Genomic DNA, 23,177 nt, shown 5'->3' on the forward strand with positions numbered 1-23,177 from the left:
TTATCTTCACCTCACTGGAAATGTATGGCCCAAGAGTAAAAATATTTAAGAAAAAGGCTATAGTGATCTAGTTTTCAGTACAGAGTTACTGAATCCTCTATGGAGCATGTGATCAGAGGTCTGGATCAGATGTTAAATGTAATCTGCATCTGCAGAAGTACTAAAGCTGGCACTTTCTGCTCTCAGCAGAATTTCAACAATTGTTTGTTAAAAAGTGCTGGTGGCAAGAACCTTGAACATTAATTCGAACACCTCTGGGTTAATCCAACCCAGGCACTGACACCCCTTTTAAAAAGTGACATCGCTTTTAAAAAGAGACTAGTCAAAAATGCCTGTAACAAGCCAAAAGATTAGTTAAAGGGACCACAGGAGTCCAATCCTCTACTATAGGTGAAGCTTACAAACCATTGCAGAGTTACTTCAGCAGTTTAGTTTGTCCCCATCCCACAGCTGAAAAGCTTTGTCAGAAAAAAATAAAAAAAAATCTCTACATGCTTAGAAACCTACCACTTCCAGCCATAGCCAGCATCAGGCCAGTTCAGAATTACTTGTTCTAGCGACAAGAATGTTCTGTAGGCTAAAGAGCTCTTTTCTCTCTGATATTTACCCCTCAACTAGACTGTAGGTCGATCATTTGTTTACGGACACTTTTCGCTGGGATGAAGAAATGTAATTCTTCATATCGTTATAGAATCATACAACGCCGTGGGTTGGAAGAGATCTTAAGGATCACCTCGTTTCAGCCCCCTGCGATACGCAAGGACACCCCTCACCAGACCAGGTGAGAGCCCTATGTGCCTGCTCAACTGCAGAAATAATGAACTGAATCAGTTCTGTTCCTTTGTATGTCTCATAAGAAACTACAACTTGCATTTTCTTAAAAAAAAGCTCCAGACAAAGAACTTCACTACTTGAGGTTTCATATTTTGGAGTAATTTTAGGAGAACTGGACAGTAATAAATGTTACGGTGACACACAGAGCTGACTGTGGAAAGTTTTTTGGTTTTTTTTTTTGGTAGTTGTTTTTTCTTACCAGCTCAATTACCAGCTTCCATCTCTGAATGCATTTCGGTATAGCAGAACTGCAGCTGCACACTATTTTTTAGTCTTTGGCTAGAGATTCTTATTCATCAGAACCAGAATTTCCACAGCAATATTAAAATGGATTCTTCAGAACATGGAAAAAGTTCAAGAACTTACTTTAGAAGCTTAACATGCCATTCATACAAGCTGTCATTTACCAGTTCCACTGAATATATCCCTGTGGAAACATTAGATAGGATTAGCTATGCACTAACATTTTAGAAAGGCAACATTTAGCATAAACTACTCCTTGCTTTTAAGTGCAAATACTATCAGGAGATGTAAACAATGGGTAAGATACTGAGGCACATCCCTTCTCCAACAGCAGAAGCACTTCTGAGCAACTACAAGGGAAAAAAGTTCTGTCACTTATGTATTAAAAACCCCACATGTATCAGAATGCTTTTCTGGCTTCTAGACCCTCTTCACCCAGCCCAGTTCCCCTTCAAATTTTACATAGCTGTAACTGCAGCTTGCTTAGTACTTGGTATAAATGTTGCACCCAGCAAATGACCAGCCCACTTCTGAAACACTTAACACACAGTCCAAGCAGAGGTTCTCTGCACTACTGGCAGACCACGACAGGACAAACAGTGTATGGAGTGGGAGCCCAAGAGAACAAATCTGCATTGGATGAAACATTTCCAACAGATGACCAGACAAGCCAGAAAACTTCAAAGATACATCAAAAGAACAGCTGCCTAACTGTTACCCACAATTTGTGTGCTAGTCCTTCAACTCTACCGGTTACCAGGAGCCCTGTGTTTCACTAGCTGCTTCTCTGATGGAACTTCTGCTGGTCCTACAGAGCTGTGTTGTGCTTAAACCTGAAGTTGTAAAACAGTTCTTCAGAGATGCACGCCGTTCAGGACTGAAAAGAATGCAGCCTTAACACATAAGATACTTAATCAACCTTCCAAGCACCCAAATGTTGACCAGAGCAGTATTTATATGTCCTCCTGAACAGCAGCAGGGGGTTGCTCACTGTTTTGATATGGAAGCTTTTTAACAGCATTATCCATAGTTGGTTTCTGTTGTTGTTGCTGTTTTGTTTTTAAATAGTCAAGAGATGTTATTTGGAACCATCTCAGATGTTTTTTTCTTAATTGAGGAAAAAAATACAGGAGTTACCCTGAAGAAGTATTTCTGCTAACCATTTACATACTGGTTCCTGATAGATCCTCAAAGTGGGAAAGGGAATCACGGTAGGTTCTCCTCTTAACACAAGTGAAATGGGTTCTGGTGGTGATAGTGGTGGTTTGTTTTATTTGTCTAAGAGGCTATCCATAGAGGAGATAAAATTAAAAAAAAAAAGGAACACAACAGAACCACAAAGCAAGCCAGAAATTAGGAGATAAAAAGGTAGTACGAAAAACAACCCCTCGGGAACAGACACCATTTCTTGCTTACAGCAACCTTACTGTAACTAAAAATAAACCACATACAGTATTTGGATAAAAGTAATCATATGAACAACAGAGCCACTGAAGACACGAATAGATATTATTTCACTTAAATATAAGCAAATTATTTTTCCTCCCAAAATAAGTTAAGATCTTTAAGAATTTTTCTATATGAACTAACCGAACTTCCAATTTTGTATTTGGAAACCACAAATAATTCTTACTTTGGAGAACTTGCAATTCCCGTTATCCAAAAGATTAATGAAATTCTGTTTAACTTACAGCAGAATCATTTAATTTGCTGGAATATTTTTTGCTTGTGTTAGCTTATGTGAGGTTTATGAGAGAAGGGTTCTCCGTTTTTAAGGGTAGTTCAACTACATTTTACAGGTAGGTCAGCAACTCTCCTGCTGCCAGCAAGCCTGTAGCCATATTTTGCTTTTGCCTGAGCTCCAAGGGCACTATTTAAAACACTGAAGAAACTTTGGTTTTAAAATGGATACTATCTTGAACACACACCCTTAGCTGAAGATCACAGAATCACCTAGTTTGGAAGAGACCTCCAAATCACCTAGTCCAACCTCTGCGGCCTCACCTAGTCCAAGACCCCGCGGCTGTCTGCCTCATGCTCCCGCCTTCGCCCCACATCCCCGTTGCTCCTATGGTAAGGCCCAGGCCCCCTGTCGCTGGGTGTTTGAGGGGCCAGCCTGCTCCCCGCATCATTGCGGTGCCAATGGTACTGCCTGTACCTGTCTGTGTGCTGGGCGCCAGAGGTCCCCTGAGCACTGGTATCTCTTGTGCCACCGGCGCTATCCCTCCGCCCACGACACATCTTCTGCTCAGGTGCTTTCCTTCTTGGTGCTTCACTGGACTGCATGGCTGTCCTCGCACACCAAGGACGCCTGCTGCTCACCTTGCTCTTCTAGTCTCCTTCCTGCCGCACAAGCTGGCAGTCAGAGGGCCTAGATGCTCAGCGAATGGTGGGCCAGCTGCAGGGGGCCTGTTTTATAGGGCCCGCAGCAAAGGCAGTGCAGTGGTGGCCACTGTGACCTCAGCAAGCCTCTGTGATGGAGTGTTCCACATGTGGCCAAAGGCAGCTGTGTTGGGAGCAGCCTGGAAGATGCCCTCACACGGACAAGGAGGAGGTTGGGGGGGCTGAGGGCCCCTTTTCTGGGGCTGGCTCCCCCAGGCCATTTGGCTTGCCAGAGAGAAAGGCTGCTGTTCGGCCATGGGGACTGCCATGCACCTCCCATCCTGTGCCCTGGGTTTATTTTTAACACTGGTTTTAGGCAATTTCATTCTATTCTTATGCTACTTTTTAGAATAGTTTAACAGAGCAGAAAATTTTAACGAACTACTACTAAATGTATTATTTACTTTAGAAGTCCCAGTGCTGTCCCTACTGTCAGTGACAGAACGGTTTGGGTTGGAAGGGACCTTAAAGATCATCTAATTCCACAACCTTGCCATGGGCAGGGACACCTCCCACCAGCCCAGGCTGCCCCAAGCCTCATCCAGACTGGCCTTGGGCACTGCCAGGCATAGGGCAGCCACAGCTTCCCTGGGCAGCCTGAGCCAGGGCCTCATCATCACCATTATGAAGAATTTCTTCCTAATATCTAACCTAAATCTACCCTTTTTTAGTTTATAACCATTACTCCTTGTCTTATCGCTACATTCCCTGACAATCCTGAAAGTATGTAACCTCAGAGACACTAACTAAAACGATCCCTATGCAACCTTTGATTTTCCGGCTTATATTACAAAAAATGAAACCAGCCTTAAATTACCTTGCAACAGTTACCACAACCTTAATGTACCACTGTGATTCCCTTTGTGTGCTCATAGCAAGAACTTCAAACTATGGGAAAAATGACCTGGAAGAAAGCACTCAGATCAAAACCCCGGGGTGAGGGGGAGAGTTCATTATCTATCATGCCCCTGCTCACATGGTGACAGCTGTCTGACAGCAAAACACAGAACCAGGCTATAAAAACAGTTGTTTGCAAAGGAGAGGAACTGATATTCACTGATTCACTGAAGCCCTAAGACTAAATGAACCAGAAGGAATGAATCCAGGTGTCTTTCATAAGAAGTGGCATAGTTTACTGACAATTTAATAAGCGGATCAGTAGGATAGTGATCCTGCTTTGAAACACCATGTCAACCTCCACCTCGGTTAGAGATTTCCAGTTTAACCAGGGTAACTACACTTATCAGACATTTATTTATACAAGGAGATTTGAAGAAACGGAGTTACAGAACTCCAGGTAAACAAGACAGTTCCTTGACTAGGACAGACTGAGGTTACAAGATAGTCTCACTTTGTTCTGTGAGACTGCTAGGAAGTGGCATGGGATTATATTGTGTTACAGTAAAGAGTATGTCATTTAGCTCCTTAAAAAGGAATGGATTTTTGCCATTGAGGACAGTGATACTTCTTTCCATAAAGAACATCAAATTTCTATAGATTAGAATAAAAAAATAGAACAGAATAAAATAGTTCAGGAAGTGATTCAAAACACCACTCAAAGCGTTTGAAGGACCCCCCACTGACATTTTATCAAGAAAACTATGGTAGTTCCTTGAACTTGGGAATTCTCTCACTTGACGACTTTAACACTTTTCAGGACTCCACACAGGGTGTCCAATTGCAGTCTGTTCAGATATTCCTGAGTCATAAGCTAATAATAAGTTACCATAATCATCTTTCAGTATCTCAACTTTCTTTACAGTTGAGCAAGACATTCTTTTCCTCGTCATTTAGAGTGTGCTTTCTAACATGAGTGGTTTAGTCTTCTGTAACTACTTAAGACTTGCAATTGATCTAAAGCCCAGAAATGGCATTATTTAAGCAACATAGAATCATAGACTATCCCAAATTGGAAGGGACCCATAAGGATCATCAAGTCCAACTCCTGGCACCGCACAGGTCTGCCCAAAAATGTAGACCATGTGACTAAGTGCACAGTCCAATCTCTTCTTAAATTCAGACAGGCTTGGTGCAGTGACTACTTCCCTGGGGAGCCTGTTCCAGCATGCAACCACCCTTTCGGTGAAGAACCTCTTCCTGATGTCCAGCCTAAATTTCCCCTGCCTCAGCTTAACCCCGTTCCCGTGGGTCCTGTCACTGGTGATAACAGAGAATAGGTCACCTGCCCCTCCACTCCCCCTCACGAGGAAGTTGTAGACCACGATGAGGTCCCCCCTCAGCCTCCTCTTCTCCAGGCTGAACAGGTCAAGTGACCTCAGTCGCCCCTCGTATGTCTTCCCCTCTAGGCCCTTCACCATCTTCGTCACCCTCCTCTGGACACTCTCCAACAGTTTAATGTCCTTTTTGTACTGTGGCGCCCAGAACTGCACACAGTACTCGAGGTGAGGCTGCACAAGCGCAGAGTAAAGCGGGACAATCACTTCCCTCGACCGACTAGCAATGCTGTGCTTGATGCACCCCAGGATGCGGTTGGCCCTCCTGGCTGCCAGGGCCCACTGCTGGCTCACATAACATGAATCCTCACCTCAAAACACCTGTTACAGGAGCTCCTGGCTGTCCCTTTGGCAGTATCTGTGTCATTATGCACCGTACAGTTTTTCATCAAACAGATTTTTATACTTAATCCTTGTTCTGTCCACATAAGCAAACCATGATCACATATGGGCAGTAAAGCATCCCCCAAGACTTACTGCAGAACTATTTCTAGGCTCTTCCTTTACCCTACTCATCCGTTCTCTATCAAATAGATGATGATTAGGGTATACTGGCAAGGACTCAGTTGAGATAAAACCTGAAAGTGTGAGGCTACTTTAGATCAATAGTAAATTATAATCAAATTTATACTTCAAACATTTTATCACTGTCCACAGTATTTAAGCACATAAAACTATTTACCTGAAAGGTAAACATACCAAATCAAAACAGAAGCCTATTGCTTCTTTAACTCTGTCTTTCTACACAGAAATTAAAATCCCATAGCCACCATACAAGACTTAAACCCACTAGAAACAAACTAGGGGAGTAATTCAGACAAGTACAAGATAAGAGGATTAAAGTTTAGACTGACTTTCTAATCCGGCACTCCTTCTGTTCACATCCTGGCCTGCACCAGCAGGTTCTCATTCCTGGCTGCAGTGATGGAGTTGGCTATTGGGCTGACCTACAGGAATACAACTTGCCTGAAATGTATGTAACTTCTACTTCTTGCACAATTATTCTCATATAATTCAACATGCTGTTTCCTTTGCTGGGCTAGTTTAGACATAGCCCGTATATGGAGCAAAGAGAACAGCCAACCACCTACCTACAGAAAGCTAGTCAATGTTTGTTAACCAAACAAATTTAAAAGACAAACTTCTTCTCTCTTGTCATTTGTATCCTTATTCTGAGGAATACATGGAGCTCAGGATCAGATTAGCATCATGACAAAATAATACAACTAACAGGAGGGTAATCAAGGTTAAATCTTGAGTAATAGCAAAACCTTCTGCTGTTGAACACAAATTCCTCCACAGCAAGCATACTCTTTGTTAGAGTGCCACCCACCAGAACATGCTCACAGCTTTTGCCCTGCACCTGGAAAGCTGAATTTCAGGCAGTTCTGAAAACTCAAGAATTCCCACAGTAGTCATCAGGAGTTGTTCTTTATAGCCATCCACCCCAAGAGCATTCCCACAGTTATATCAATCCTGTTAATTCTGGTATGAAGGTTTACATAACAAAATGGAAGAACATTTCAGGAGACATGTATCCTGACTTCCTTTCTCTTCATAAATACACTGTTATATATAGTTAGCTTATATATATCTATGCATTTTCACATCTATAAATATATACACATATACACACAACTACAAAACACAGAAGGATTACAGGAAGTATTTCCATGAGAATTCTTTTAAAGTGCATTTTAAGAAGGGAAATCTGAAGTGCGTTACCTGTTTTATAACTCTGTGATCTATATATATCCCTGAGTTCTTTCATAAGTCGATCTGAAGCCTGAACTGACCCAGAGACTGCACCCTGAAACAAACAAGAAAGAAACAAGAAAGACTCCAAATAAGCAAAAAGTAATATTGATAAACAGCTTTATTTTCATTACAAAGTTACACTATCTTGAGTGTATCAAGAATATTTTGATTTCTGTATTAGCATTAGATTTTTGAGAAGTTACATATTCTAGTGAGCAAAGAAACACGATGCTCTCTCAATAGCAGCTCCTTAATATGTATCACTACATGGTATAGGTGATACCATACAAACTTTTAAGCAAGGTACAATGACAGATATTCTTCCATAAAGGAATTCAATCTCTTTGGCATTTTGACTTTCAAGAGGGATCTGCAATACATTCCTAACATTGGATTCACTTTTAGCTTCTGCTCTCGAGCACTGAAGGAAAAAAAAAGCTAAGATTATTGTTAAGTATAAGCTTCTGCACGTAAGGTTTTACTGTTTTCTCAGAAGTGCGTTTTTATGTGGTAGACACAAGACACAGGAGCTGGAAAGTATCCACTACAGAACGCCAGCTTCTGGAAGAGGCAAGACCAACCTATATATTCAGAAAATGCAGAACAAAACCAACACTTATTTGCAATAGAGAGAAAAGCAATCAACACCTACACAGAGGAAGACTAAGGTAAGCAAGCTTTCAAATACCTAATATTTTGTCACAATTTGTCACAGTTCTTGCGGTTTATGCAACAAGAGCGGAAATCTCTTGTTCTTTTAGAGCTCAGTACTGGATTTCTTAGTGTCTCAGACTTACTGAGAACTGAGCATACAATTTCTGACCCTGCCTGAGATGCAATGTGCCAAAGGCAAAAACCACCTTCTAGTGATGGGCATACAAAATATGACAGGCTCTAAAAAACACCAGTAATTCACCAATTAATGAACACACCAGTTATCAAGTAACTGATGTCTACTAATAAGGCCAATTGCTGGATTGCATACATTCTGCACACATAAGCAATACTGACAGTTCTGTGACCGGAGTATTAACCATCTTGTCTCAGCTCTACGAGCTTTGAAGGAAGGTCAGTACTCTTTCCACTTACAAGCTTACCGTGTTTGTTTAGAATAAACACAATGGTCAGAAGTACCTAGATTACTCTCTGCAACTCAATTTCAAAGCTAGTGGGAAAATTTTTTATACTAAACCTTAGATGTTACCTGATGACTCTCCTTATATATTCCACTTGAAATACCAATTAACATTCTAGACTTTTGGATAACGGCAGGACAAAAAATTAGCATTACAATACTTAAAACATGGAAGATGCATGAGGATTCCAGATAAGGTAAAGGAGCTATCAACCCTGACCCTTGAAAACTTGAAAATCACTTGTTTTTCTTAGCTTTCACTGGAAGAAGGTTTTCCAAAGGAAGATTATCTCCTGAGATTCATGCAGTTATCTGCTGCTGCTTGGACCTCAGTCACTCCCACTGAAATGCAAGCTAATACATGTGTCTCATCAGCATAGTTTCACGTTAAAAAAAGGAAAAAGTACAATAAAGTTCAGTTCAGCCTCTCTATATGAAGTCCTGAGTGATTAGTTTAAGTCTATTTTTCTGCTCCAAAAATCCAAAGAGATTGGTTCCCTCAGTTTCCTTTCAGATACTATAAACATCCACAGACTGATCCTATTTGGACAGAAGTGTCAGAGAGGTATTCCTCCACTAAGGAGGAATCTGAATGAGATAGGACCATTGCCTTATACCTGGAATGCCATCCCTGTTTGCCTGGAATCAAAAGTATACTATATATTCCACAACTGTAGGATTAAATTATTTCTTATTAAGGATTAAAGATCAATCATTGTCACTTGATACTATAGCCAGTTACTTGAAACTAAAGCCTCCGCATGCTCCTTTGTCTTCTCTATTCAGCAGCATCATATAATATGCTTAGCTTCACACTATATAACCTGCAGACTACTCTTTTAGGCTATTCATTTTCATGTTACACTGGATGTTATTATACAGATAGCTGAAATTCCACTCATTTTCTTAATGGATAGATATGAAGAATGAGCTTTGTAATTAAATATGCAAATAACAGCCAACTCCTTTCAACTGATTAAATAAAGCCCACGTAAAGACAGGGCTCAAGAGACGTTATTTCTCCGTTTACTGAAGCACCTGCCTGCATGCCTAAGCAAGCCTCAGTAGACTTGGAAGAGTTTCTCCACCCTTTTTCCCAGGAGCTTCCTGTTGGGCTGTCCACACCTCATAGAGCAATATTAAAGTTAGATTTGACCCTCTGATGAATCCATACACTGCAGATCAGTAATATGTGATTAAGTAAGAGTCTAAGAAGCTTAACCAAGAAAGTTTAGCATAGGAGCTTAATTTACCTGCTCTGAACTACTCTGGGAGGACACTAAAGAGGGAGCCTATGGAGATTAACTGTTATACCTCATGGTAGCGTTAACATTAAATGCTGCTGCTGTGAAACAAAGTCCTCATCACAGTGACAACTTTGATGGATTTTTTTATAACTGATATTAAACTGCTGTTTAGAAGAGAACTACCTGCATCACACCATTGCAAGTTATAGTAGAGCAGTGAATTAAGCTTAGCTGTAATGATACTAAAATTAAAAACATTACCTTTCAGTAACTCCCTATGTGCAAGTTACAATTTCAAAGACTGAATTCAGATAAAAATAAGTATCCTTCTGGAAAAGTGACTGCCCTTTTCAAAGGACAGGAAACTCCCATTTCTCCAGTCGTGAGAGCAAGATTTACAGTTGCCCTAGAAATAACTGGTCAGTCACAGGACGTGACAAGTATCTGTCCATGTGGAATTGGTGCCAAGGGACAAGAGCAGAAAAGCATGGCCATTTGATCTGTAAGCTGAAAGTTTCAAAGAACTACTGGATAAGCTCCCAAGTGACTTTTTTTTCCTGTAAAATAAAAAGAACAGGCATAGAAAGTCTCGCACAATCATCCTGTCCTGTGCAAGCACACTGCCTATGAGGTGGTTCTACAGGACAACAGGTAAATAACTGGAGAAATCCTTGCTAAAGGGAGTAAACTTTTACATGGACAACATTCCATTTGCTGAGGGCTGCATATGATAGATACACCTGGTGCAGGAATTCCCAGAGCCAAAAACTGTTGGACATGAAAAATAGCCATTAGATGCACCACTACAAGCTTGCCCTGTTCTCGAACTCTTCCCCCTAAGGGAACATGCTTCTGTCACTATTGGAACTAGGAATCTTTCATTCGAGCCAATATAAGCATTACTTTTTACAGAAGTGTTTCTAATCTTCACTAGTGCTTTAGTGGGAACATACACATTTGAGTAAAACTCTTAAAACACATAAGCAACTCCAAGAAAGCTAGGGCTTGAGAACAGAGCATTCACAATTCAGTAGTGCTCACCTAACCATGCAGAAATCACTGCACATGCCACTGCTTTAGCTGTCTGCTGCATTTAATCTCTAGTGATGCATTTTGCAGCCTCAGTTCTTCTGCTTTGCACATTCCTTTTTGTCCCTTCCCTCCCCTCAAAACACAACCACAGTCTGTTGCTTGAGTTATCCAAGGCACGAGGTGCAATTCACTGCACTGTTAAACCCAAATACCAGATTGCCTGTTTTCTGTCTGATCAGAAATACATTGCACACCTCAGAACAACACAGTAAAATGCCTCACTCAATACATTTCAGGTAACTCAGCTGCAATACCAAAAGTTAATTGATAAAAACAAACAAAAACCAAGCAAATAAAAAAGGAAATTCCCATGAAATGAAGAGCTTTGGAAGACAAGTTTCCTCTAGCATTACTTGACGTTCTCGGTATTTGTGCAGAACTACATTAATTCCTGGAAGTTAAAGCAGGTTCATATTTCAAGGATTAAGCTGAAAATGGAAGTGACACCTTAGGATTCATAAAGCCCAAAGATTAAAGTACAGGCATTTGAGACTTTTAAAGGAAAGTGCATAAACTCCTCAAAAGGAAATCAAAAAGGCTATCAGCATTATCTAAATAAGAAAAACATTCATCTCTAAATGACTAAGTGGGGAGAGAACTCTGAAAAGCAAGCAGCAGCAAGTCATTAAATATTTGAGTTAACGATTCCAGTTCAAAGACCTTTTTTAATTCCCAGTAAGCAAGTGATTCTTTAAAGGTATTACAATGTCAAGAGGAGGGCTAAATCTTGCTCCACATTACATACTGTCCATCAAGTCAAATTAAAGGTTATTTCCTGATACTGGCAAGAATAACATTAGGGATACCGCCAAGGAAAAGAACACGTTTACAAAATTAGCAGATGCATATTCTTCTAAACTTATATAAAAGACACAAACCCTAAAAGAAGATAAGAAAAAGAGTACCATATCTTTAACCTATTAGGAGGGTGCAAAATTGGGACTGCATGCACTCCTCTCCTATGGAAATCCTTAGTATGATCGCTTATCTTCAACCTTCTCTTCAGCCAAGGAGAGAAGACAACCCGTGGACTTAGGCCAAAGAACACGTAAAGAAATTTAAGTCTTCTGGTTGCATTTGGCATTAGTCAAAGCCCTACATTAGGCTTCACATTCCCTCTTGCAACAAAAGCATTTAAGTGGCATGGGTTTTAGTTTACTTCCCTCTGCTTACAAACTAAAGTATATTAAAAGAGCTGCAGTGTGTGTGAAAAACAGACTATGTTTAGGTAGTACACCTCAGTCCCTGAAACTCAAGCTGTCCTTTAAGAAAACCCACTGAAGGGCTGTAGAGATTTAAAGTTCACTTTACCTTAGGGTGCCGAGCAAACTGCTGCTATCTTAGAGACTGTATTCTGTTACAAGTTACCCATTCTGGCAGCAGCAAAGTGCATTTAAGTGCTACTAGGTTAGTTCTTTCCTGGGTCAGTAGTACAACTAGCGTTTTCAGCTCTCAAGTGCTAAGGGTAAAGCCTCACAAGTCCATTGAGAAATTATTTAACCAGAGCAGCTATTTCTGGTGACCCACAAAATTACCACAGTTCCTCAGCAGCAGCTGACTACCCTGTTCCCTGTACTCAGCTGACCTTGTTTATGCACCAGCATCAACGAGAGTGTCTTGGCATGAGAAACAGCTATTATGTAAGTTGAATCCGCTGTTGTCAAACAAATAAAAAAACCAGCAGCGTTCATCTCAGCTTCGCTAGATGTGGAGGGAAAAAGCAAAAGGAAAGGTAAGGTTTGCCAAATGGGAAAGAAGAAATAGCAAAAGAAAATCTGCAGTTTTAAGGGGCTTTCTACACCAAAGAAGAACACTGACACTGCAAAAACCTTCTTCAGTTCTACTGCAATCTAGATGACAGAAAGCAAACCATGCCTTTCAGGCTGCAAGAGGTTTCAGTTAATGATTAAGAAGCCTTTACCATTAGGTCCAAGTTATAAATACAGAAATATACGCAACCTCAGTAGGCAGTCTCAAACCCTGAAGAGACATCTAAGTCTGAACAAAAACATTAAGTGTCCATTCTGCTTATGGTTAGTCAAGTCTTAGTTTAATACAGCAAAAAGTTTGGAGTCTTACATCTACCTGCTTTTAAATACTGAAATGCTGACGAGGTATAGGCTTTTTTTTTTTTTGAAAGAGATGACCGTTACTGTACACTTCTATTCAAACAGCTTGATAGATAAATATTGAATTCATACACAAATCAAAGAGCAGTCTCCTCTAGCGAGCTGACACAGAGCCTATTTTAGCAGAACATAATTCTGTAGTGTTTTTGTTTTTCTGGCAAGTTTGCATTCAAGTCCTATTAGATCAGCAGAAGAGCTCTGAGAGACGCATTTCTGGTGTATTTCCTTTGCAAAGCAGATGGCTACAAACTGAATCTCTTCTCCATGTTTAAGTATCAGTAAGAGATGAACAAGTCTTTTCTATACTACATGAAGTTATTTATGTTAAGTAATTCATGACAAAAAAGTGAAGTTTCTGCTAACTAAAGGAGATCTAGTTGTTATAAACATGTAGGGAAAATGCTATCAGGAGCACATGCAGTGTTAACAGTGAACTGGCTCATCTGCCACTAAACGCTTACAATATATACAGATTTTACTACAAATCGAAAGAGGTTTACAACAGCAGCTCCCTTCAGTCTAATTTTAAGAACAGCTTAACTGTTTAAGAAAAGATTTACTAGAAAAACCATCCAATTTAAGAAGCAGAACTAACAAAACTGGTTCCTCAGGCAAAAATCCAGGTGTTCCCTACTTACCAATCCTAAATCTTATTCCTTCCCTAAATATGTTCAGGTCGCTACCCCACACCTAGCTACTACTACTCACATCCTCAACTATTAGCTTGAAGAGAAAGCACTTTTTGTGTCTGGACAAGATCTACATGTCTGCTGACATGCCAAACAGCATTAAAAAAGATACTTAAGAGCTCAAATGGGGGGGGACTAATTTAATATAAGCACCTGCTTTCTAAAGGTGACATGAAAATTTTAGAACCCTTACCTTTGGTCTTAGAACTCAAGCAGAAGTCTTGAGTTTCGTGCCTTATACATTTTAAGCCTCTGTGAGACAGAAGTTTTGGTTTCCTTGGAAGACAGCCTACATAACATTAAGGTTGCACAAGAATATTCTTTCCTACATGCATCTTTGAGAAGCAGAAGCTTTTCTGGAACTTTGCACTAGTGACAAGACATTTCTAAGCCTCTGGAAACAAACAGAAACCATGCAACTCAGTATTTACAGTTGTACTGTAATACTGGAAACCCATGTCCTCAGGATACTGCTGTATAGAAACGCCCTTTTTCTACAACTGCCTGCTGACAGGATCATTCAGAAAATTGTAATGATAAAGCTGCAGCAGGATGAAAGCCCCTTGCTTTAAATCTGGCAGAAAAGCTTCAGTAATTTCCAAGTGGAAGTTGGAAGTTACGGAAAAAAACCGAACTCATAAAATCGGTTTAAGCACAAATTCCTGGGTTTACAAAATCTATCAAGTCACCTATGACTTAAAGTGCACTTTATTAAAATAACAGATACCCATATGTAAGAGCTGAGCAACAGAAGTCATGCTTACAACCTAGATGCTTTCTGCTTACTCTGCAAGCAAAACTACTGCAAGCAGTTTATAACATGGGCATCAAGCACAAGAATTAGACGTGTTCGAAATAACAAGTGTGAAATATGGATTTGTATGTAAGACTTGACTTCCATTAAAAGCTACAGGACACTTCATCCAACAGGCCCATACCACCCTAATCCATTTTGACAAAAGAACTTCGACTAGCATTCTCCCAGACCGAATGAAAGCAGAGTGCTTTGAAGCAGTTTTTGAGTCTCGGTGGAATGTTGACTGATAACTAACTTTATACACTAAATATGCTGATGAAGAGCTATACAGGTCTCATTTTGTCCTATACATTTTTGGAAGTCACCTATAGGTTGATTTTATCTTTAGGCGTGTAGCAATAGGTTCTACTTGCTGAAATCCATTTCTATTTTAAAGCCAAAGTACTGTACAGGAAAAAAAAAATCTTGTTAACTCACATTTAAGTGATCTTGCCTTTGATTTTTTCTGATTTTTTCTAAGATTGCAAGGTTCTCTTTCTCAATGCCTTCATCCTCAGATTTCTTCCCGTCAACTGGTTCCTCCTCCTTCATATCATAGTGATCCAGATCTTCAATGTCCTGTAGGATAGAGGAAGATTCACTGTAAACAACTTCACGCTCTTTGCTCAAGAAAAACTCTTTAAGGGAATTTACGAATACAGTCAGCATAATGCACAGCACTAAGTATTAGTGATTGCTGCATGCCATTTCTGTTTTGCTCAGACTTCACTCATTGAATCAACAGTATTTAATGAAAGCGTAGGGAGCCCTCAATACAAATGAGAGGCAAATTCACAACCTGTTTCTGGTCACAGAAACAAGCGCTAACTAAACCTCTGTGAGAAGTCAAGACTATAGTAAATTAGCCTGCTAAAACAGGTAGACAGAAAACAGGAAGTTAAGGCATTTTGAACAGGGATCAAGAATCCAAAAGTGCACAAACTTACGGTGGGTCTAAGATTTTTCTAAAAGCAGACTTTTTCCTGTTATAAGGCTCACTACTTTACACTTCTGGCAAACAGTGATTAACATACCTGGCAGGGCTACAGCAACCCTCCAAGAAAGTTCAATATTACAAAGCAGCATGTGTTTTATTCAAGGTGAACATTCTGACCAGTGATTAGATGCAGCAGTTTTGGAATTGTGATACAAGACAAAATGATATGGTCAAGTATGCTGAGCACATGAGCCAATGTTTCAGTTCTGAGTTCTACACTAAGATACTAAAAAGTCTTCCACTCTGTATTCTGAAACAAAGGTTATCCTATTGCCAAGAAACACTAAAAAATTAAGACAACTGCCTATATGGCCATTCCAGTGCTATTTGGGGAATGGAGTAGACAGATGTAAATAACTTAAGATGAAAAAGGAAGCACTGCAGCAGCCACACCAGTGATCTACGAGTACGAAACTATCAGCTATACTCCAATGTGCAGAATGCTCCACCACAGCTGAGGCTACTCTTAAGCGCCATCTGTTTGCACGGCAGGAAAGCCTGGCCATCAGTGCAAATTCAAGGATGCCTTACATAAAGGAACATACCTACCCGGTGCCTTTGACAATGCTGTTTCCTCCAACTGTAAAGAATACTCCATCTGGAGTCTGTTAAGGTGCTCACGTTTCTCAAAATTATGCTATAGCCCTAAAAAAAACTAAACTGCTTTTCAATTTAGCAATTGGACTGGAATTAAGAGTTGAAGATATCAGTGCCACATTTGACTGCTTATAAACATGACAGATATGAAAATCTTTTTGTCTAAAGTCATCTGAACAGAGAGCAAAAGGTTGTAAGTCTGCAAGCAAAAAGAGCCTTGTGGAAAGAGGATATGGAAGTGTTTGTACTACCTTTACAAAGACTCGGGCTCTAACCAACGTGGTCTGGATTAGGCTAAATATGGTTTAAGGAAGGCTGCTTCAAATTCATTCCAGAGAATGGGTAACACTTACATCTTTTCTGAAGGAAGACATTCTAGTCAAAGATTGAGTTGTTTATTCTTAAAACATACTTTCTTCATTAAAAAAGCCTAAATCTGAAGAAGTCAGAACAGCTCTCCTATAATAAGGCTCTTTACAGCGCTTTAAAAACCAAGCATCCTGGAGCTATTCTAAAATGTAGCAGAATTAATTAGAAGGGGTGGTTCTCACACAGCGAAGAGCTCATTAAAAGAGCCAGACGTTGACATAAGACCCTTAAAGTTTAGAGGGTGTATTGCAGATGTCCTTCCATTTTCCTCAATGTATTATACTTTAAAAAAAAAAAAAAAAAGCTCAGCTGCCCAATAAACCAGCAAACTCATTTACTCTCAGTTTGTCTGCTTCCAGGCACTTTCAATCATGTCAGAGCAAGTTCAAACACTGATTGAAATAGGAGTTTACAATTCAAGCCTACCGATTTGGCATACAATGTTATGTATTGTTTGACTAAAGCACAAACAGATGTTCAATTCCTATATCCAAGTAGCTCACAGCTGAGGTCTAGGTGTAAGAAAAAAACACACTAGTTCTGATGGTTTAAGTGAAAACTGACATTAAGATAAACACTCAATTTTTTTTCTATCATCTTTTCTGTTGAACTCTAGGGAGATTACATTTTACAGTTTTGGCTTAATAATTAACCTGTCACCACAGAGCAAAATGCTAGCTTAGAACAACAATATTGTATGTATACATACTTCACCCATATCTTCCTCCTCCTCCTCCTCTGACGTAACTTCTTCTGTTGTTCCGTTCTGCAATACAACAATGAGGTTTCTGCATAAATCATGCATGCTCCTTTCTTTCAAAAATCAGGAAGTCTACTATCAAACAGAAAGCAGCAAATATCAAAGTCACACTTATCAAGGTCTGCAGAGGACTGAAGTTTAATGGGAAGGATACACAGAGATGTTTTCCTGGAACATAACAGTGAAGAAATAATTGCATGAACCAAAGATAAGTAGAACGTCACAATTAATTTCACATTAAAAGAACTTTAATGGACTTTAAAGAACTTTAATTCCACTTTAAGTGGAATCTCAAGACCCAGATAAGGACATCCTATTTTGAAACAGTGACAGACACTTCTCTTCTGCTTACTCTTTCTTTGTAAAGTGAGGAATGCCACTGCTGTAGACAATGCAGCGTAGTGTACTAGATGAATCTTTCATATGACTTACTAGGCCCACTCTTATTTAATTTGCAAATTATCCAACATTTCTGGCTAAGAAAACCTTCTGTAAGTTCACTTCTGAGTTTCAGAGCACAAGCAAGACTCTTCAGTGAGGCTACTTCCCAATGCTCCAGACCTATAGCCTTGTAGTTGCACTGCTACGTGGGTGGCTGAGGCAGAAGAGATCTAGAATTACCATTTGGCACATGACCAAAATTAAGCAAATTATTTGTCATTACAATAGTACGGTCACCACAGGAAACCATCTGTTACGCTAAAAGAGTTTTTAGAAATCGTGTCATCTTAACATGTATAAGCAAAAGCAGATATCATAATCCTATTAAAATAAGAAAAGAAGAACATGTTCACTGTCAGTAACCAGTTCTGTTTTCAGCACAAGACATTTTAGTTAACCAGAACACTTAACAGACCTTCACAACTCTTCATTTGTCAAGTGCACAAAAAGTAAACACGGCATCTCAAACAGATACTCCCTGCCCAAAGCAGCATATGGTTTTGATATCCTATATCTCTGCAAGGGATTGAAAAGGAAGGAATATATCAGTAGTACATTCATCCAAGAGTACACTGTAAAATGAATTCTCTTTAAGGAAGAAACGAGCAGTGTTTTATCATATTTACGTTTTGGAAAAAAATTAATTTGGGAAGCATTAGGAATGCGCAGTAGTTGGCTTGAGCAGGATTTAGAAGGCAATTAAACTAACAGCACTGGTATTACAGAGACACCTTTCAGTGACACAGACTGCACATAAAATTGTGGAGTATCACATAACCTCAGAATTACAACTTGAAATGGATTCTATAAACAAAATACTGAGTGAGGTCACCATAAAGCAACACTGCTTCATATCTAATTTCTGGCTTACACAAAAGCTTTAATCATTCTCACCATCTACTTTCTTAAACTTGAAAAAAGATTATTTCCATACGAAGGCATTCACAGAGTTTTAATTTACCTGTCCAGCTGGTAATGGCTGATCTAACATTTCAACATCTGGATGCTGAGGAAGATTATACAATCTGCAGAGGTCACATATTAGTCGCTTCAGTTGCTGAAGAAGCTATAACAAGAAAAAACATGGAAGCATCTATTTAAACCAAACCACAGAACAGCGTATTTTGAAGTTACTTCACATGTTGGTATACACTCCCAGTCACTGGGAGTCAATGCAGTCTCCCAGCATTTAAGTCTGCAGGTACTAGAACAGAGGCACTTCTTTTTCTCTGTAGTTTTCATAATGGGAAACCAAGGACAAGGCAAGACAAAGAAGATTCCCTCATGTCAAGCGGAGAAAGTAATAAGCAAAAGAATAATCTGCACAGGCAACATCATCCATTCCAGGCATAGGTCTCAAAGTCACAAATCCTAGGGAATAATCAAACAGTCGCATTTTTTAAGACATGCTAGCGCATTCCAGTTTCCCAGTTTGAAAAGCAAAGTCTTAAACTGCAAGAAGGAACAGCCTTATCCCCCACATCAAGAATCCCTTTTCAGAGCACAGCAGTGCAGCACACTAGAAACAAGACTAGAAACATTGGCACCAGCAATCACCCAGCCATGCAGCAACTTACAAGCTTCTACAGAGATCAATTCCCAATGTGCTTCAGCACAAAAGCCCCGATTTCACCATAAAGGACGAGGCAGGAACATGCATCTGAGAGGAGGGATCCCCTTCCTTGGCAGGCGTCTACAATTCAGGGTTAGTTTAATGCAACTGTCAAAGTGCAGTTTCATTTTTGTAGCAAAGCACTTGATGCCAGTTTCTTCAGTCTTTGTTACTGCTAATATTTTAATATTTTTCCCCTGAAGGAATTACTTTCATACCCTTGCCCCTTCTGCCATGGATCACCATCACCATTATCCTTTATGCTCTGCTCATATGTAAGAAAAATTATAGGCTAATCTGGGCCAGAAGGCACATCTGGAAGTCATCCAATTCAACCTCGTGCTCTAAGCAGGGCCTAGCATGATTTGGTGAGTTAGTGGTACACAAAGAGACTAAATCAAAAGGAATAGCAGATTTCTGCCATGTATGAATAATTTAAATGCTTTTCCTGGCTAACTTCATGTGCTAGAGTAATGGAAAATGAATGCTTAACACACAAGCTTTGCTGCTACTTAAGAAAAGTAGGCCATCAGGATACCAATAGGTTCCCTGGAATATTAACTGCCTAAAGCAGAAACTAAACAGAAACTGAAATGCGTAACTCACAGTGTAAAAAAAGGCTGCATGATTAATAATGAAAATGCTCAAGTAACTATACACAATAGGAAATTTCTAAATAATTGTATATATACATTATAATCAATATATGTTATATTTTGTTGTGATTTTTACAACAGCACTTGCAGAAACTCTGCAATGCCAGTAGCTCTTATGGACACCACAATGCTGATACTGAACATCAAAACACCTCTAGGATTTTTTTCTTGCCCGTGTTAACAACTTACAAATCTGAAAACAGTTTAGGACATTTGCTCTGAAACCTGCTACATCGGGAGGCCTTTGGACATGTGAAGAGATCTTTCTAATGCAGTAGGAAAGCATTAGTAACTTTAAGATACCTTTAAAAATATTAGCGTGCTGCTCGGTTCACTATGAAGCACCTTGTCTTCTGATTACCAAGAAAACATGGGGTTCAAGTACAGTGTACTGTACTTGTGTACACACCCTCTTCTACATGTATCTGTATAATTACACGAGTATATATACACATGTATGTATATATACACAAATAAATCTTAGCCTACCACTGAACAAAACCGCTGAAGAAGGATACATGAGGAAACGGGGAAGAAGTAAGCATCACATGGAGCATGTCCACTACTTAGCTATCAATTTATCTGTGACAGTACTGGTTCCACACGTATTTAGCAGCCTTGGGCAGTTTCAAAAAGGAACTTTGCTTTACTTTCTGTGTTTTTGTGTCTACGATTTGATACGTAACAGTTGCTGCTGCTCTGCTGGTTTGAAAGCACCAGTCTCACCTGACATGCCACCAGGTGGGACTAAATCTAAGTTCTTAATGCAGAAGTAGTGTCCTAGTGACAACAACTTGGACAAGCTGTACACATACTTGTGGCAGGCATTCTGTACTTTTCAAGTCGTCCATGCAAACTTAAGCCCTCAAGGTTTGGAGACTGTGGGCAGCTTTAATCTTCACATGAATTTAAGCCCTACTGGAACTATAACCTTCCTTGTATTTAACAAAACAATGAAGTTGAGGTAGGAGTTATCTTTTGCATGGCACAACCACAAGAAGGTGGCTGTCAGTTTCAACTGCCTATCAAGACTAAAGCAATGCTAATTTTCCGGGTCTGATAATGAACTCAGGAGACATTAGGGGTCAGAGAGACCCTATAGCCCCTTCATCTGCTGGCTGGATCTTATTCACTATGAACAGTCAGTTAAACAGCTGAAGCTTCCAAAGCCACTGCTATCTATGCTTACTACCTTCTTAATAACTTTTCAATCTTTTGTGTTTGGGGAATTTTCATAGAAAGAAGTACCATGCTGATACCCAGATAAGTATCAGCTTCAGACCAACAGTAGATTTTCCAGGAAACATGCGCATGATTTTAACATAGGGAAACTGAAGAGCATGCTCTTCAGGCATAAAAGTTAGGCAGGTATGTAAAAGCCTTTCGTTTGACATGGTAGAAAGAAAACTGTTTTACCTAACTGATATCCACCAAAAGCTACAAAGCAAGCAGAAAGAACAGAGTAATACCAAAGGATTTCAGAGACCAGGATAAATGCCTTTTATAATATTTGCTGTGCTGACTTGAGCTCCTGGAGAGTCCAGTGCAGTTTCCCATTCAAAATTTTACTGTTTCAGTAATGTTTCTAATATGACTTCAGAGCAACATGGGAAAACTGGTCCTTTAGCTGCAATAACTTAAATGGAAACTGGTTTAAAACTTAAAAAAAAAAACAAAACCTAAGTTGAACTAAATTACTTTTTAGGAGACAAATCAGAAGACCCTGGGATTCATTTCTGCAAGTAGTTCCTTATCGCTTCTACCCCACTACAAGAAGGGTGTGTGCAAGTCACTCCAGCTCCCTTGAATGGGGGGTGTTGTAAGGGGGAAAGCTGTAGGTACAAAAACTCAATACCCACAAACTCAAGCCTTTTGAACAAAACACGTCAGATTTTGAAGCGTAAGTATTTGCCTCTTAAACTACTCCTATCTGTCTTCATTTTTGACATTATGTGATGTGGGGTGGATTCCTGAGAAGACAATGGGCCATCCACAGGTGTCTTACATCAACCCATCAGTATTTACATAGGCAAGTACAATCTTGATATCAGATGTTCTTACAACAAACAGTAGTAGTCTATGTCCTCGTGCAATTCTGCACAGCAAGTCCCACACGTGTTTATGATAAAGCTTTCCACCCTAACGCAAGCAAACCTGTAGGTAGTTAAGAGTAGGAAACGTCTAAAACCTTGTTTTAGTCTGAAGCTACTAGTCACACCAGCTGCAAGCTGGAGAACCTTCTGAAAAAATGCATTTTCAAAGACAGCTCATTTGGCCACGTGTTCTACTATTGCACTGTGCTGTGTCTCCTTGGCTAGAGGTCGCAGACTAAGATCTATATTTAACATTCCTCTAAATGTCCTCTTGCCTTTGTAGTTGATCTCTGTGTGAAGAAAACACTAAAAGTGTTGTTATACAAGTAGTTAAGTTCTCATGAATTTCACTAATTAGTTTCAGAATGCCTTAAACTTTCTGGGGATGAAACTTCTGTGAGAGAACAAGCATTCTTAAGTCATGTTTCCCTCCTTGCTTCAAATCTTTACAATTACTTTTGGTACATGTGTTTTTTTAAAGAGGAAACTTATGTTTACAATGGCCCCAAAACATCCCCTGAACTGACCTAATTTATTTGCTCATTAATGTGACAAAGCTGAACTGAAAAAAATATACCCAAAGCAACCAGGACACTTGCTCACCAGAGTATTGCTCTTCTTAATATCTTCTAAACGCTCCAAGACTGAAGTCAGGTTTGGGTCATCTGATTCTACAAACCATATTGGCGATGAAGAGGGGTAAGACTCCTGTTTAAAAAACAACAACAAAATAAAACCACAAAGCTTTTAAAGCTCAATCACACCAAAAATTTCACAACACAGTAACATCACCTCATCCTACTCTAAGCCAGGTAACATGGGATAAAAGCAACACCGTAATTTTCGACAACTCCAAAGAAGTTGAAAGAAATCCAAGCTAACAGGTTCTCCTAGTATTATGTTCTATTTTCATCTTGATCAGACAATGGACATACATAAGACGGTACTAAAAAGTTTAAAGCCCTGAGGGCAGGTGGAGCAGGAGAAAGACATGTAGAAACTCAGTACAAATGGTTATTACAAAAAAAAAAAATCACAAGTAGTACATGTCAAAGAATAAAATTATATCCACCCCATTTTTCTCATGGAAATACTGATTCTTCCAAACAGTAT

The 23,177-nt window shown here is 39.6% G+C and overlaps 1 protein-coding gene across 2 annotated transcripts in view; it reads right to left on the bottom strand.

Annotated features, from left to right (window-relative positions):
* The window catches only part of UBE2Q2 (ubiquitin conjugating enzyme E2 Q2), a 42,947-nt gene that overhangs the window by 6,470 nt on the left and 13,300 nt on the right, over positions 1-23,177 (bottom strand). The window contains exons 2-7 of one of the 2 annotated variants that reach the window (XM_067004099.1): positions 22,668-22,772; positions 18,665-18,769; positions 17,212-17,268; positions 14,978-15,118; positions 7,419-7,503; positions 1,201-1,261 (exon numbers count right to left, since the gene is read on the bottom strand). In XM_067004099.1, the coding sequence (XP_066860200.1) occupies positions 1,201-1,261; positions 7,419-7,503; positions 14,978-15,118; positions 17,212-17,268; positions 18,665-18,769; positions 22,668-22,772 (554 nt within the window). The remainder of the gene's footprint in view (positions 1-1,200; positions 1,262-7,418; positions 7,504-14,977; positions 15,119-17,211; positions 17,269-18,664; positions 18,770-22,667; positions 22,773-23,177) is intronic. The other variant, XM_067004100.1, reaches the window with a different exon arrangement.

The sequence above is a fragment of the Anser cygnoides genome, chromosome 11 (genome assembly GCF_040182565.1).
Source record: "Anser cygnoides isolate HZ-2024a breed goose chromosome 11, Taihu_goose_T2T_genome, whole genome shotgun sequence".
In the NCBI taxonomy this organism is placed as follows: Eukaryota; Metazoa; Chordata; class Aves; order Anseriformes; family Anatidae; genus Anser; species Anser cygnoides.